This window comes from Dermacentor andersoni, chromosome 1 (assembly GCF_023375885.2).
Source record: "Dermacentor andersoni chromosome 1, qqDerAnde1_hic_scaffold, whole genome shotgun sequence".
Lineage (NCBI taxonomy): Eukaryota > Metazoa > Arthropoda > Arachnida > Ixodida > Ixodidae > Dermacentor > Dermacentor andersoni.
Window position 1 is genome coordinate 321284346 of NC_092814.1, and position 17886 is coordinate 321302231.

Consider the following 17886-nt stretch of genomic DNA (forward strand, 5'->3'; position numbering starts at 1 on the left):
GCACCAGGCGAAGATAATTTGGAGCCATATACACCTAGAAATCTAGCTGCTTCGCGACTCTCAAGCCTTCTTCGACGTACTACCCCCCTCCACAAGACGCTGCCAGTGCTGAAGCGTCGCACACGCATAGCAGCGTCACGCACTGTGGAAATGCCGAAGCGCCCGTTCACCATGTCGTTGCCGCAGCCTCGGAAGAGCCTTCTGAGAAGGCTGCCACACTGCACTCGCCACCAGAAAAATCTCACAAAAAGGAGCAGTATACACGCTGCTCATTCATCTCTACGCCAATTAGCGCCAGCAATCAAAGGCATATTCAGATAGGTACGCTTCCTCAGCAACTGTCGCAACAACATCACAAAGATCGACGTCCGCAACTTCAACAACTTCAGCGACCACGACGGCGACTTCGGCACAGACGATGACGAAGAGTGCCGCCGAAAGCACGAATGCGACAACAAGGAAGACGCGAACTCGTCAACCAACTATAAACGAGACAAACCCAAATATATATATATTTTTAGAAAAAAAAAAACGTTACCGAAAACCTCTTGAACGCCATCAGTCAGGACTGCGCCTATTACGAGGACAACTGCGACAGCACCGCATGCGACGGCGAAAGGACACGCGCACGTTCCCGACATTTCGGAGCAACAGATGCGTACGCCTCAACGCCCCAGTCCACCTAACGTTGGACAGGAAGACACCGCGTGTCTACAAGACGCAACGACACTTGAGCTCCCACGGCTGCCATGTGTCCAAACCTTCCTTCATCGGGGCATGCATCTGTCATCCTGAATTCAACAGCCAGCCTCGGCCACCTGAACTCTGCTGGACGTCACCGGACTGCCAGACTGACATCGTTCATGTGAAGCCATTAAGACGGTATCGTCCGCCCCTGTACGTATACGGCTCTCTCCGAGGGCGGGGAAGCGCGTGAGGAACCGCACAAGGACGGTACGGTGCACTGGTGGTGAAGGAGAAAGACCAAGAATAAAGGAGCGTTCTTCGGCGACCATGTTTGTCCCTCCGTCCGCAACCTCCTGCTCCTGTTTTATATATATATATATATATATATATATATATATATATATATATATATATATATATATATATATATATATATATAACACTCCTAGGGTTAGCTCTAGTAGTGATGGGAAGACGGCGCCGCGGTAGCTCAATTGGTAGAGCATCGCACGCGTAATGCGAAGACGTGGGGGATCGTTACCCACCTGCGACAAGTTGTGTTTTCATCCACTTTCAATCCCATTAATTTATAATTTCTTCATTTCAATTAGTAAGTACAAGTAATGTCCCCAGTGTTGTCCTTGGTGTCGTTATTGGCTTCTTACGATATATATATATATATATATATATATATATATATATATATATATATATATATATATATATATATATATATATATATATATATATATATACATTATTCATATCAAAGAAACGAACAAACAGAAACACCAAAGACAGCATAGGAGAAATTACTTGTACTTATTAATAGAATTTCGCAATTATAAATTAATGGAAAAAATGAAAGTGGGTGAAAAAAAAAAAACTGGCCGCAGTTGGAATACGAAGCCACGTCTTCGCATTACGCGTGCGATGCTCTTACCAATTGATCTACCGCGGCGCTGTTTTCCCATTCCCTTTCAGGGGGATTTATGTCTATCTACTAGAACTAACCCTGGGAGCGTTAGCCAGCGCCACCACTCACAAGCCTTGGCGCCGGATGTGGAACATCCTTTCTGCCGCAGGCACCACGTGCACATGAACTTCTCGGGTGGAGGCTACTGGTCAATAAACCCACACACGCTACCTGAAGTTGTTTTTTCGTCCTTTCATTTTTTCTATTAATTTAGCATTTAGTTCAATGAATAAATGCAATTTTCCCTATGCTGTCCTTGATGTCTTTGTTGGTTTGTTTGATATGGGGGGGGGGGGGGGACTAATAAAAATCGGGTCCCTCGGTGTCCTTTCTTCTCGTCGTATATATATATGCATTTTCGCACGAAAACAGATGGAAAAACTAGGGTGTAGTTTTTATCTGAGACACTTGCTTTTAAAGCAGGAAACTGAAAATATTGCAACGCATTGCGCTTACAATTTTCCCTATATTCACGGAATTTCTAGACTGTATCTCGTGCTGTTGTTTTAGGAATCTGGGAAATATGTTAATTAGCGGCAGTATGACGCCCTGGAATGCTCCGATGAGTAACTTTCTACAAAATCTGTATTTAACCTGCACAGAATAAACATTTATCGCTCGTCACTCAGAACATTGCTTCGTACTCCGAATAAATGTAAACACCATATCTCGCATAATTTACCGAAAATACTGGGGGAAAACAACTAAATGCCGTGTATAACACATAAAATTGGGAGAAGGCGAGTATTCAGCAACTGTTTTCAGACCAAATAACCAACCTACACAGTTCCAATTTTCGGTACACGTCACCAAATAGTGGCCTTCATTTTTTTCAAAATATGAAATATGATCTGTTCTCGCTCCTAAGTGTAGCTCTTATTTAGAAACCGCCTGTAAATGAAGTGGACAAAGTCAGAAGTGACACGTGCTTTTAGAAAAAAATTCAAGTTAGCGTTCTATTGGCATTGAAATGACTCAGCACGTTCGACCAAGGCCATTTTCGAGAACATATATGCGATAAGTTGTGATTACACAAAGCAATTCGACCGTTACATCTGTAAGAGGTTTGATTTGAATTTTGATGATGATAAGGTAGTGAGAATGCAGCGCTATATAGGCTAGCTCTAGACGGGGATTCAGTAGGTCCAGCATTCGATAATCCAGCGATTTCATGGCGTAAGGCACACCAGTCGTTGGGCGTGGCTGTTTGTAATACTTTATCCGGACCTACCCCTTGCCCGCCAGTTAAACATAGCGAGCTGACCGTGTTTTAAAATACGGATATAGCGGTGCCAAAGAACTGGGCATAGTGCAAGTAACGCAAGCTGACATCTGTTAGGGCGGGAACTGCCCAGCGCCAGGCCTTCTCCGCAACGCGCGAGCGCGCATGTGGCGAATCCCGGGCATCATTCATTACAGCGTGCCTCGAGGAGGCACATAGGACAATCCTCGCTGTTCAAGCAGTGGATACGTAGTAAAGACAAGCATTACTTACGTTGCCACTCTATTACGAAAAAAAAATTTGCTTCAGTTGTAGCTTTGTTACACTTTGCAGCACGCAGATGAAAGGGAACATTTCATGTGTGTTGAAATAGCGATTCTTGGAAACGTGCCAGTCTATCAGAACTTTACTCACTTTATATTGTTCACCTGCTGAAGAATCCCCTTCGTGAAACATTTTCTCAGTGGATAGGATTAGCGTGTCCGCTATTCCGGCAAACGGGAGTGGTTTGGGCGGATTGCCGGATGGGTGGGGCATAAACGTGAGCGACCGGAGCGGTGCAGCCGCCTGGTGGCGTAGAGCTCAGCCAGACAAACACGGAGCTAAAATTGCAGTAAGCTACTATATTCTGCTTCGCTGCTGGTGCAAATGTTCAGCAGCGGCGTAATTGTACACACGATTGCGCCGCTGTAGAAAATTTACACCAGCAGCTAAGCAGAACATAGTGGAAAATTTTACTGCGTCCGGTATTCCGGCAAGCGCAGGCGCTTTGCCGGTTGAGCGGGGATGTAAACGTGAGCGGCCAGATTGGTGGCGCCAGCTGGTGGGCCAAAGCTCAACCACACAAACACAAAGCCAATTACTATATTCTAATTAGCTGCTGGTGTAAATTTTCGACAGCGGTGTAATCGTATTCACCATTACGCCGCTGCCGAAAATTTGCACCAGCAGCGAAGCAGGATATACTGGGTTACTGCAATTTTAGCTCTGTGATGAACTCTACGCTAGCAGGCGGCTGTACCGTTCCGGCCGCTCACGTTTACGCCCCCGGCGATCCGCCCAAACCGCCCACGTTTGCCGGATCAAAATCTGCTGTGTTTGTGTGGTTGAGCTTTGCACCAACAGCTGGCGCCACCAACCTGGCCGCTCACCTTTACGCCCCGCTCACCCGGCAACCCGCCCGCGCTTGCCGGAATACCGGACGCAGTAAAATTCTGCAAGTTACCGTTCTTGAACCCAAATCCTGTGTTTCCTTTCACATTGGCACACCTTGGACCTTGATGCGTACATAGTGTGGACATGCCTTTAATGCAACAGAAGGGCCCAATCCAAAAAACGACTAAATGGGGAAAAGGCTTAGTTGCACTGCACTTCAGAACTCTACAAGATCTGTGCGCCTCGGAAGCAGCCATGCTACGCGACATGCGTGAAACTGTCGTCCACTATCCTTAGCTCCTACCCCATAGACTGACGCTTGTTTCAGACCACTATGTGCCGTCTGTAAAAAAAAAGAAAAAAAATGGGGGAAAAAAGGAGAAAAGTGTACCCGACAGCGTCTTTGGCAGGGTACAGTCACCAGTCCTTGTCTGCTCTGATAGTGTGTAAACTGGGGCTTTAGACAGGTTTTGTCAGTTATGATTTGAGTACTTTCTGTGGTTGTGGAGACGTTCGTACCATCTGAAAGAGGCCAGCACCGTAGCAAGCCTTTATGCTGAGTTGCATGCCGGCTCCCTTCAGCCCCGACGACCGCAGTACGGCCACAAGCACTCATACCCGGCCCTGCCGCGATCGCACTGAGATGCACAGAACTGTTTTGAAAAGGACAGGACGACAGTACATAAAAGATACGTATGTTACACATGGTGGTTCATTAGCAGCATATGCTTAGACCTTTGGATATTTGGATAATAGAAAACTACTTACAAACGGTTGTTTAGCAAAAAATGCTGGAATTCTGCGTACTTTGACATGCGAGATTCTTGAGCATTCTGTTTAAATTGGGTTGTCACGTCCTGGCGGAACAGACACGTTTGAGCAGTTCACATGAGCTTGTACTTGACACCGGCTCAGTAAACGTTGGCAGTCAACCGTATCCCATTTAGACGGTAGCGCTTATCCAGCGAAACCTGGTTGTTCCATAGGTTGTTGACTGAAGATATGAAAATTGGCACACAGAAGGCGCTGCCATGCAGGAAAAGGATATGAATAAGCGGCGTTCCAGCTTGTAGCGGCTAGACGCCACAGCGAAGGCGATAGAAGTGGCAGAGAAAGTATCGTGCATTTTGTACGTTTGTCATCTAGATGTGTATATGTGCACACGTTGCCCATCACAACGCATAGACTGCAGGAATTTCAGGGCTTAAGCGCTCTACATATACTCTGTACCTCACATTCTTGTGGTCGGAAGAAAAAGGGAAAAAAAAAAAGAACGACGACTCAGCGAGATGTGTAACCGCGTTTACCATGGCGGCTGCAAGTATTCACACACCGACACCAGTCCATGGCACATATATTAAAGCACACACACTGTAAGACGCTATGTGCTGTCCGCACAGTTAAAGTGGGCAAGAATATGTGTCCGCAGCTTACGCGCACTGCACATGAAGAAGTCCGTCTGGTGCTGTACTCGAAACGAAGCTCGCGTAATCGTGCAGCTGAGATCCTGTTTCCGGAGCACGATGCCTATCAACCAAACACCCGGCACCGACGACTTTGTGCGCCCAAGCTTGCATGAGGTTCTCTCTCGCCCCAAGGGCAGATGTGATTTTCGTTGTGTGGACATCGCAACTGCGCATGCGGACACAGCATGTTGCGGCGGCATATGCTATTAAGAGTACGTGACGGACTGCAAGCAGCGGAAAATGCATCGCAAACACTGGTAGCCATGTAGTACTGATGCAGCTAACGACAACTAATCCTGTCGTCACTGGTAGCACAAATGCATCGCTCTGAAACAGCAGAGATGTTGGGCTGCAAAAAGGCCTTCATGTTTCCAACATGAAGCCGAAGAGCGTCTTTAAAGCGAGGCAGCTCATGCGGGTTCAATTGTTTGTATACAACAGCCACCAGATGTCCAAGCTTGTGGAAGGCGTTGCACCTTATCAGTCTACTCGACTTCGTAAGCCCATATTTGGGCGGAAGCTGTGCGCAAGGATGCAAACAGTTCGTTCCGGTCACATTCGTTCCGGTCACAGATGCTCGCCGTTCTGTTGGTTACAGCGCACGTCGTGGTGCCGTCCCTCCGCTCCTCGATTCCGGGATGACTGTTTGGCCACTTGGAGCTTGTGCAACGTCGCATTTCTTAAAAGGAGAAAAATGAGCGTGTGCGCGAAGGGCGGCTGCAGTAGACGGCGCAAAGATGTCTCGCCGCCGTCGGGAAGTGGCAGACACGACACGTGCGTCTCTGACACACACGCTGCGCCTTCAGTTCACTTGGAGATCACAACGCGCAGACCGAGTTTCATGCCGTGGCAGAACAGCCGGTAAAGCTCAAAGGTGCACCGACGCGACTCCGATTTTTTCCTGGGGCACGTCGCCGTTCCTGACGGGCATGTCCAGGGTGCTGTTCGCCGTCGCCGTGTTTCGGCGCCGCTGCTGCTGCTTCTTGATGCTGCCGCCGCCGCGGATGCTGTTCGTACGCGATGGCGGGTCAGCAGGCGGCGCCGCTCGGAGGCTGCACCCGAGCAGCTTCTCGATGAAGTCCTTGCACAGTTTCCGGAACGGTGCCTCGAAGGCAAGGTAAAATACGACGGCCACTCCCATGCTGACGGCCAGGTTGCCCGAGAACAGGTAGAGCTGTAAAGAAAGACAGGGTTTATGGGTTAGAACATGTTCCATTATGTTTTTGTCCCCGCCCTCACCACCGCCTCTCCGGTCCTTCTCTCGGGCGGCGGGTGCTCACTGATTCCTCCATAGTTTCCTAGGTCGAGACTAGAAAATTTGTCCACACGTTAGAACACGACCGATGCGGTCAAGTACATTTGTAAGCTCCCCGCTCGAAGGCCGTTGCCATACGCAGGAGGATTAGTGGCCGAGATAATAGACTAGATTGACTGGTCTCTATTCGCCATAATGGGACAGCGCGTGTAAATTTGTTTCTTGATATTGTCATCGACTGCGGCGAAAGCTAATGGCAGAAGCTTCTTTTTGTCGATGCTCGTTAACGCTAAGAACACGTACACAGTAAGAGTCAGCCGAAGCTATACGTATGCATCTGCGCAGTAATGTTTGTTTTATGCTCTAGAAAAAAAAAACGAAAAATTTTCGCCCACAGAAAAGAGCACGAAACCACAGAGACAATCTGAAAAACCCGCAGGGGTTTCCTTTGTAGATGCGTTCTATTTTCGCTTGGATTAATTTTTGTTTCTTTTGACGAAAGCCTCCACCTTGCGTGTTTTCACACTTGTGGTTTACGTATGCAGTACAGACTTTCATCTTCTATTGATCTCTGCAATACTTCATTATAATACGTACTCCTATGAGCAAAAGTATAAGGACCAGGGATTCCGCGATAAAGTCAATTTGCTACTCCGCCTAAAAATGTAACCTGAAATTGAGGACTGCACTTCCCACTTGGCATTGCGAACTTTCCCGCGCATCCATCAATTTCAGCTTGTGCGTCTGAATTAAGAATAAATTAAGTTTTTTTTCTGTTAGCCTGTGGCCCATGTACACTTGTGCTCACGGTTGTACGTGTACTTTCATGTAATATTTAATCTTTGCGTTGAAACTTCAATATAAAGTCTCCTGTGTACTTTCCTATCACCTGACTATCGCAGTCGCAGTTCTCAATGGGAAGAAAAAAAAAAAACGGTTGAACGCAAGTTCTTTTGTATACGTCATCACTGAACAAGTGAAGTAAATGTATCGCTGCAGTGGTGCCTCTACAAGGCGCCACATCAGTGGCGATAACAATGCCGAATTAATGAGCAGGCTACGCAAAGAAGGCTGTTCGTCCCAGTCATCGACTCCACCACCCACTCGCCGTTCGCATTTCGACTCCACTATTGCCGAGTCTCTCACCATGGACATGTGACTTCCGAATATCCTCTCGCGGATAGTCCACATCTGGAAGTCGAGTACCACCGGATGCGCCAGGTACACGCCGTACGTCAGCCGGCTGAGCGGAAGCCACGCCTTCCACGAGAGCACCTTGTTCACCAGCGCTGCGTAGCGTTTGCACGATTTCTCACGAAGTGGTCGAGGCCCAACAAAGGAAAAAAAATAACGAAAGGAAAATGATAGTCATTCCTACCATCACCTCTTGAGATACTCCTAAACATCCAAAACACCAGCGTTGCATGACTTCGCGGAAACAATGAAAATAAGGAGCAATGAACTGAGGCAATCCAGCAGACAGTTTAGCCGGACTCATGCGCCCCTACATCACTATCTCTTGAAAGGGAAAAAGAAACTGCCATCCGCCCCTCTGTAGCACGAAGCTACAAAGGGAAACCCATACAGATTTCTCAAAAAGAAAGCTTCGCAGTTGAATGCACCCTGGTACAGGCATTTCTCTTCAACTGCGAAGCTGTCGTTCTGAGACACCCGGGCGCTATTCCTTTGTAGCTTTGTGCTACAGAGGGGCAGATGGCAGTTTTATGCCTTTCATGAACTTTCCTCCACCTTGCATATTTCCACATAACTGGTTTACTATATGTGCTATGTCTTGTGCAAGGTTTGTTGCATAACCACTTAATTTTGTTGTATTAGGATCATAATGTGCGATATATATATATATATATATATATATATATATATATATGCGTCCTTTGCCGGTCTGTCGTGATAATGCCGCGCTTTCCGTTTCACTGCAACGTCTCGCTTTATTGTTGAGATAAGTTTTACGGCGAAGCTGTTCATTGCTAGGGTTCCGTGGACTTTTTCTTGTCCGTCAACAGATCTGCGTGTGCAAACACTCAGCTCCCGAATTCGACGCAAGATGGATTTATTCCGCGTAAAAGCTTATACGGCTCATCACTTGGATATGTATTTGCTGCAGATTAGTTGTCAATAGGCACCATTTTCAAGATCAGTAGACTTTAAGTAGATAACGATTATTTTTTTTGCTTGCTTGCTTACGGGTGTATGAGCCATTCATTGTCTTACGTGGCGGACAAATTTCTCGTTGGGTAGGCATAGCAATGCTTCCGCATTTAATCACAGAGCTGATACTAGAATGTATGTGCGTACCTATCGTCACGATGACCACCGATCAGAACAATAAATGCATATCCAAGTGATGAGACGTATAAGCTTTTGCATAGAAAGAAGCGAATGATACGAACATTATCCAACTAAAACCACCGACTAAAGCACAGCGATCAAGAAAATGTGTGCGTTTGTGTGCCGCCGATCAAAATAAAAGTGTGTGCGCGTGTGCCTTTCTTCAGGCTACGGCCTCAGCGCTCAAGAGAAATAAAATTTGCTCATACCTTTGATCTAAATTCTGTGTGACCTCCATCTTCTGTGCTAAACGGCTTCGCTGGTAATCCGCCTTCACAGCAGTGGAATGGCGCGTATTTCTTTTTTCTTTAGTGGTGCTACTTCTGTTAAAATTTGTTCGATGTTGGCGAATATCCAGGTGATTTCTGTTCATTTCCATAACGTGCCCCACTGCGGCTGACGGGCTCGTCCTCATGCAGCTTTCTTCCTCCATACCGCGCAGTAGCGGCTCAGTGGATACATGGCGTACTGCTGCTGCGCAGAAAGTCGCTGGTTCGATTCCCCACCACCGCAGCCGCAATTCGATGGGGGCGCAATGCAAGAAGCGCTCGTGGAAATAAACTTTTTTTTTTTAATTCGAAAGCATGCCCTTAGGCATAATACAAGGAAATAAACTTAAACGAACGCTAAATAGCCACAGTTGGCCGAGACTAATCCGGATGCCCATGTGTTTCTTTGGGACGCTAAACCGCACAATTTCATCTGAATTTTTCTTCAAGCACCGCGAAACGAGAATGCGAAACAAAGTCGAATAACTCGGAAGTTTGGCGCGCTTATTCTTCGTTCTCATATTAGCCGTCAGTCGGTATGCGCTTTGCAATAAACGGTCGCAACAAGGTCTTGCAAATCGGTGAAAAAGCTACCGCAAATCATGTAATATAATATCAGGCCGGAACAGTACAAAGATTCTATTCCACTTTCTGGGGCAAATTGGTTCTATTATACATACTCGATGCATTCACGCAAGCAGCGCCACGTCCGTGTTATCGCCAAGACAGTCCCTTCAGTTACCCTGAATCGTAAGAATGGAAAAGCACCCAGTGAAATAAGTTTCCGTTTCACGTATTGCCGTCCCCAAATGCGTGAAACTGGCGTTCGCGGACACTAATAGGCGGAAAGTTCACGTATTTTGCGGCATATTGGAAAGGCACATATATACGTCGTGGCTGACAACCGTCTGCAGATACCTGCACTCCAGTTCACAACAATTGTGACAATGAAGTTGGAGCTACGAGGCGCGCTCGATCTTGCGCTCGGGATTGAGAAAAAACTGTCACGTAAGGACACGCGTTGTACAGTGTTTGGCGCTTTCGTACGACTGCACTTGTGCCTCCCGAGTGGCTGTCGTCAGTTGTAGCTTCCACACCTCTGCCAGATTATTGTGAACCGTAGTAGATGGGAATGCCGTGAACTTGTGTTAAGCAGTCAGTGATGTACCGTAATGCTCCGACTTGAAAAATAGCGCGATATTGCACCGTCATTACATCGTAATGAGGTAATAACGACTCTATAACCCATTCAATACTCAATTAGCATCTCTGCAATAGTTGAAGGCTCTTTCACCTCTTCGTTGACATGCGGTACGCGCATGTATACGAAGTGTGTGCACCTCCCATTCTAGCTGCTGGGCGGCATGAACACAAAAGCTTCTGTCATCGCGTTGTTGTTTTAAATCTGCCTGGCTTGCCGATAAAATACTACAGGGGCGACACAGCTGATTACCGCGCGTTACCGCACGGCGTGGTGCGTTTCCGCGTAAGGTAATGCGGCATGGCTAGACCTATCCCGCGTCTCCCGACATGGTTTTTCACAATGGTGTATACTCTTGAGGAGCAGTCGTGTCTCCGGTAACCGCGCGCGAGCGTTGGTAGATGCGCAAGCCTGCCCGAGGTGCGCGGTGCTCACCGCATCGGTCGGTGAGGCAGGCGTACACGGTCCAGCCCAGGCCCAGTGCCCAGCTGGTGCGGTGCAAGGACGAGTAGAGCAGGGTCTCCAGGTCGGAGGCCTCCACGTTGCGGTTCCACTTCCACGTGGCGAACAGCGACAGCGCCATGCACAGTGACGACGAGAGCCACAGCGTCGCTTGCACCACCTGCGCGCGCCAGCCATGCTCACAGAGTGCAAAGAAAGAGGACCTCAGATTTGCGCCGCCGAACGGTTTCGCCAGCGTGAAGTTGTTGTAAATAATTAATAAAGTAAATAATTCGAGAAATTTAGTCATTTACATAGCTTGACGGTTATCGCACTGTTTCTGATGCCTGCTACTGAATGAATGAATCATGTGCAACACGAGTAAAAAATATTGTCTATAGAATCCTTTATCTTAATCTCTAGAGAATATTGGCGCCAAATCAAAAGTTTTTGTTGTCAATTATCTTAGCCTCAACAGGCCGCTTTAAATGCCTTATTATTGGCTCTTTGATGCCGCCTTAGTGCAGAAAAGATGTCATCTTGTCTTCAGGCAATTACCATACCGCGCACAAAATCGTCAAATCCTATCGTGCTGGTTATGAGTGCGTGCGTATGAGCGTGCGCGCGCGCGAGGGAGCATGAACTGTGAACTGACTAGCCCAATTAACAGCTCACTGTGACGTTATTACGTGGATGAACAAATGAAAAACCGACAGTGCAGTTTGAACATGTACAGAAAAGTAAGTATATCGTGGTACCTTTCTTCGTGGTTTTAACTATGCTTTGTTTATTTATAGCTGTCATAATGTCACGGTGATGACCATTACCGGGTACGGCGGCAGTGCCAGCAATAGCAATAGAGCAACTTGTGGTAACCTGCGACGGAGATGGGCACTCTCATCCGCTACTATATAGGTTCTTTGTATGACATATGCAATACCATTTAACCTCCTATCAGCAGCGGCAGTCTTATTTTTCCACTTGAGCTCAAAAAGTGCTGTTCGCATTTTATCTGCCGCCACAGAATTGAAGTCCGGTTGTTTGTTATGCAGTCGGCATCCTGTTCGCGCAATGCCACAGTTTAAAGAGCGCGACCATACTGGTGACTTGCACGTAAAGAAAAGTGCGGGTGAGTGAGCCGGCAAGCGCTGCAGGAGACAATTAGGGCTGACCTTGGTGATCCGCGTCGTCGGGTACTTGAAGATCAGGAAGGCCGTGCACAACCCGACCGTGAAGGGTCCCGCGTGAGTGTAGGGTCGCATCACCACGTCCTGGACCATCGCCATCACTCGGCTGGAGAAGAACGGAGACAAAACACATCGCGGCGAAGGCCGTACATGTATACGCGTCGCAAGAAACTCGTGCGAGCCAGCCATCGAGCTTTGCCTTTGTAGCGCACCTTCACGTTGGCCTGCAATCGGCTGTCTATAGTTTAGGTTAATAGCGTGACACTGGGGTTGGCGCAGCAGACTGAGCAGACGATCGGCACTTTGACGCGGCGGGACACGCGGTACGAGAACACGCTGAATCACTCGCGTGATCGTGATCCGCCTCTAACAGTATACAGAGTCCACTCCAGTAGACCACTTCATTCTGAGGAAGAGTATGAGAGACGAGTGAACCAAGACAGTCGAGGTTGACGCGGATCACAGACTCTCCAAAGAGGAATCTTATATCGATTCGGCTGCATCAGTAACCACTCCTCAATACCAGTGACGTCAGTGTTAACCTGGAGAGGAGCCTTGGTCATTCAGAAAAAAAAAGAAGTAAAAACAAAAGATGGGCTTGAAATTCCCACATCAACTCCCTCCAACGCACTACCCCCACGCGTGCGTCACGCCACTTCTTCAAACCATAGTTCGAAGGCATTTCAGCAAGAACGATATCGCACAGCCCTTCAGAAAATCAATCTCGGCCTTGTGAAACACAGTAGGCCCCTTGCTTATGCAGACGGCGGAATACTTGCTAACAAAGAAAGCTTCCAAAGCCGACGGAGCCGTGTTACTTGCACATCTGCCTAGAATTTTGGTCCGCACAAGCGAGGCACCTACCGCGTTGCACAAGGCGGAGCTTGATTTTCTGAAGGGCTGTGCGATATGCTGGTTCTTGCTGATATGCCTTCGAACTATCGTTTCAAGAAGCGGCGTGACGGATGCGCTCGAAAAAGCCTTCAAATCGGCACTGTGCTGACAGGAATTATGTTGGTAGTAGCAGTAGTAGCGCTTGTCCTTGTCTCTTCCATGGGTCCTACGTCTAAATTATTCACGCTTATACTTTTCCAGTCCACATGATAGGCTAACTAGCTCGAAAAATTAGTCCCTCATCAGCCATCAAGCTTTCTTGGCCACACCTATGGCACATAACACGCGTTCAGAGTCATTGGCTAAACGCCAGAGAAGTCGTGCCACACTCACGCGAAAGAGATGACGTCATGACCTTGACGCATCGCGCCTTTTGACATCGACGTGTGCTGCTCATTTCGTCCTCCTCCGCGGTCACTTCCGAGTGCACCCGTTCTGATTAACGCGCCTAAATATTTTCGATTGCGTGAAGCAAATTCCAAGGCCCGCACCGGCTTGTGTAGGTGGAGTTTACTGTACCTGTGCAAGGCTGTTTCAACTCTAAATTTTCGTTCGCCTGCTTCTAGTGATAACTTAAATGTTCCTTTCGCTCCAGAACTGAAAGACCATTAGGTGTGGCATTGTCAAGGATAAAGTAGCGCGAACAAACAGGCCATAGAAACAAACGGAAAAACACGGAGAGCGCTAACCAGCAACTAAAAATACAGTAGGGAAACCCTCGTTTGCATGCATGCATGCGTACATCAAGTATCCCCCCCCCCCCCTTTTTTTTTCTCTCTCTCATCAACTAAATGGACATTATCGCAAAAATATCCAATGTTTACCTTTAGCAACACGTTTATAACGATGGGTGAACGATAGCAAAGAGTAGTAAACAGCGCTAAACAACAGGACGAAGAGAGGGATACAGACCACAGCGCTTACTAACAACCAGGTGCCTTTATTCTTTTAGTCAGGACATATATATACTCTACCGCTATCTCTAAGCACAGAAGCAACAGAATTCTGCATGGGCAGGGGCAGTAAATTGCAATCAATGACATAGGAAGTCTATCTCCTTCGGAAGGAGAGAAATGGAGGGGAGGCACATGCTTCGCCACTATTATGAATATAGAAAGCTTCGGAAATAAGACGTGCGCGGTCATCGCGGTATATTGACAAATAGGTCACATCGTTAAAAGACGGCTTGCAGCCGCGTTAATTGTAATGCAGTGATAATTGACTATATCTAGCTTGTTCTTGAACTTTGTTTGAGTGTTAGCGCATGCGGTCATTGATGCAGCGCACCGTTTGGCCGATATAGAAACGCTTGCATGAAAGAGGAATCTTATAAACTACACAGTCATATAAACCACACAGTCACTTATAAACCACACAAGCGTTAGGTTGCTGTTCACTGCCAGAGATAAGTTAGGTAGCCTGTGCCTCCAAGTCAATCGGGTGACCGAGAACAAAAAAAAAAAAAAATAGTAAAAAGTAGCACAGGCAGAGGTTTGGTGTTGACTGTTGTGACTGTGTGGTTTATGAGATTCCTCCTGAACCGTGCTTGAATGACGCGCGTCGACTCATCTACTACAGCAGATAGAAATAGTCACCCCGATCCAATGATGCAATGTTCTACAAAACATTGTACACTGAAAACTCTCCAATATACTACATTTTATTCCAATGCCTAAAATTCTGTGTGCTTTTTGTCCGAACGTTTGCTAACCGTGTTCAATCGGTATCTTCCGTCCAGCGGCTCTTACTTCCGACAGTAAATTTTACTTAGCGTTCGTACTGGCTCGTACCGTGTTTGTCCGAAACATCTTAGGTGTCACACATTTATTTAACCAACGAAAGCACAAAAATTAAAAAAAGGCGAAATATGCCACAAGTGCACCAAGGTATGCATCGCAATCTAGGATGTAACAGCGGTCATAGACAGAGGAGTGCATGCAAGAAGTTGCGGCAATATACCGCGCCGCTGCAAACACGTCGTACAGATGGAGGCGCCTCGTAAGACGAAACGTACGTGCGCCCGTACGTGCGCTCTAATTGCTAGCGGTAGGTGGTCAACGCGCACCTCAAGCGGAAATTGCCCGAGCAAGAGTCGGCTGCACCGTGTGCAAGGGAGACCTTGCTATCGCAGCCGCCGTGGTGGTGTAGTGGCTTTGGTGTCGCGCTGCTAGGCCCGAGGGCGCGGAATCGAATCCCGGCCGCGGCGGCCGCGTTGCGATGGGGGCGAAATGCCAAAACACCCGTGGCATTTGTTGCCGGTTAAAGAACCACAGGTGGTGAAAAATTAATCCGGAGTCCCCCACTACGGCGTGAGTCATAATCATATCGTGGATTTGGCACGTAATTAACACCCCAGAATGAAATTAATTGTTATCGCAATTTCTTTCAGTCAGTGTTAAGCGAAAGGCCTTTAGTCAACCCGCTTTTTTTTTTTTTACTTCCCGCTGTCTTGTTTACAGGACTTACGGCGGAGATTAGGCCGTCTGTATGCCGTTTTTTCTACTTCTTTTCGCAAAATTTGGGACCACAAATAGCTCGAGCCAAGAGAGAGAGAGAGAATGAAGAGGAAAGGCAGGGAGGTTAACCAGATATGAGTCTCCGGTTTGCTACCCTACACTGGGGATGGGGGATAGGGGTTAGAAAGATGACAGAGAGGAAAACGCAAAAAAAAGGGGAAAAAACACGCACACATGGAGGCAAACTGTAATCAAGCCTATTCCCGGTGATGCCTCCCAGCCTATATTTTTGCCCTTTAGACAACCATAGGTTCGGTTGCCGTGCTTCAGTCATGAAGGGGCTCCAGCGAGGAAGCATATTTGGGGCGAACGTTTCGCGGCGTAAACGAATTTCTTAGCTACTACCTGCAGTCGTCAATAGAAAGGACAAAAGCGAAATCTCACCTTCGCTCAGCATACAGGGGCAGCATGGTCGGTGGGTAACCTGACAAGGTCGTTTGCACTCCTATGATGACGCCGAAGATGATCACAGCTGCAAACGCAGCCATGCCCCCAAAGGCTGGTCTCCTGTTAGGAATAATGAACGAGAAGGAAATGAACCGAGGTATCCCTAGTTTTCTTAGCCACAGTCATTTGAAGCTATAGCGGGCACCGAAGCCAAGGAAAGCATTGGGGAAATTAGTCGATTCTTTTTTTTTTAACTGAAACGTATAGAAATGATAAAACGCAAAGGGCAACAAAAGTGGACGAAGAAACAACTTGCCGCAGGTGGGGAACCATATCCGCATACTTCTTTTTTATTTCGCACGCCATGCTCTTGCCAATTAAGCTACCGCGGCCCCATTTTCCCATCTACTTTCTTGGGTATTTGTTATGTGTACTAGATAGCCCTGTGAACGTTCACTGACGGCCATGGCCGTGGAATCAGGACATCATTCCAATCTCGGGCATCACGCAATGCGTGGACTTGCGAGTAGGCGACTGGCCACTCAACCCTCGTACGTTACCTGAAGTCATCGAAGCTAACAGAGTCGAGACTCTCGCCAATCGGGAGGTAGTTGTTCAATCAGGTAGTTACTTAATCAATAAGAGTAAGTTATAGTCAGAAAAAACTGAATGGGATAACGTAAACTTGACGATATTGTCACGTGGTGGTGACGTTGAAGAAAGAACACAGTAGCAATACTGTGAACAAGAAAACTAGCTTTTATTGGGCGAACCTGTGCCCACAAAACAGGCTACACTTATAGCGCAACGATAGCGGCGAACACGCTCGGCGATCGTCGAAAATCTGCTCAGCGGGTCAAGCGCGTCGGCTTTTATAGAGCAGTCGTCGAATGTTCCAGACTAATCGTTTGGACCCGCGTGCTTTCCACAAAGTTCTACACCATTCGCGCTACGCGATGAAATCAGATAACACAAGGTTCGGCGACAACAGACAGCCGGGTAGAAGCATCGATAACTTTCCAGAAACGTCGGATACATGCAGGCGCGTCCCGCGCTGTGCGATTGCATTTGTTAAACGGCGAAACGTGGTCGCCCGATAAAGATAAGTACACGTATCAATACCCCCCTCTTAAAAAGCATCGACCCGATGCTGCAAACAAACGAAGGTAATAAACAAAAGCACTCGTAGCAAAGAAAAGAACAAAATGACGAAGTTCGTCAGCGTCCGTAAAAGGGTTTAAGGCGCACCACGTGGACCACTTCAGATCGTGCGCGGCGCCGCTGTGAATGCGAAATGCCGTCTGGCACGACCTCATAGTCCAGAGCGCCAATACGTCGGATGACCTTGTAGGGTCCGAAATAGCGTCGGAGTAGTTTCTCACTGAGTCCTCGTCGGCGTATCGGGGTCCAAACCCAAACACGGTCGCCGGGCTGGTACTCAACAAAGCGTCGTCGGAGGTTGTAGTGTCGGCTGTCGGTCCTCTGTTGGTTCTTGATCCGTAGGCGGGCGAGCTGTCGGGCTTCTTCGGCTCGCTGGAGATAGCTAGCGACGTCAACATTCTCTTCGTCAGTGACGTGGGGCAGCATGGCGTCGAGCGTCGTCGTCGGGTTCCTGCCGTAAACCAGCTTAAACGGCGTGATCTGTGTTGTTTCTTGCACCGCCGTGTTGTAAGCGAATGTTACGTACGGCAGGACGGCATCCCAGGTCTTGTGTTCGACGTCGACGTACATCGCTAGCATGTCGGCGAGGGTCTTATTCAGCCGCTCCGTAAGACCATTCGTCTGCGGGTGGTAGGCCGTGGTTCTCCTGTGCCTTGTCTGACTGTATTTCAGAATGGCTTGGGTGAGCTCCGCTGTAAAGGCCGTTCCTCTGTCGGTGAT

The 17886-nt window shown here is 47.8% G+C and overlaps 1 protein-coding gene across 3 annotated transcripts in view; it reads right to left on the reverse strand.

Moving 5' to 3' along the window:
* Positions 1-5326: 5326 nt before the first annotated feature.
* LOC126516697 (nose resistant to fluoxetine protein 6-like) overlaps positions 5327-17886 on the reverse strand; it is a 194094-nt gene continuing 181534 nt past the window's right edge. For all 3 annotated transcript variants that reach the window (XM_072285500.1, XM_055063918.2, XM_055063919.2), the window contains 5 exons: positions 16003-16125; positions 12194-12314; positions 11016-11202; positions 7908-8050; positions 5327-6680 (listed from right to left, as the gene is read on the reverse strand). In XM_072285500.1, coding sequence (XP_072141601.1) covers positions 6375-6680; positions 7908-8050; positions 11016-11202; positions 12194-12314; positions 16003-16125 — 880 coding nt within the window. In that variant the 3' untranslated portion in view covers positions 5327-6374. The remainder of the gene's footprint in view (positions 6681-7907; positions 8051-11015; positions 11203-12193; positions 12315-16002; positions 16126-17886) is intronic.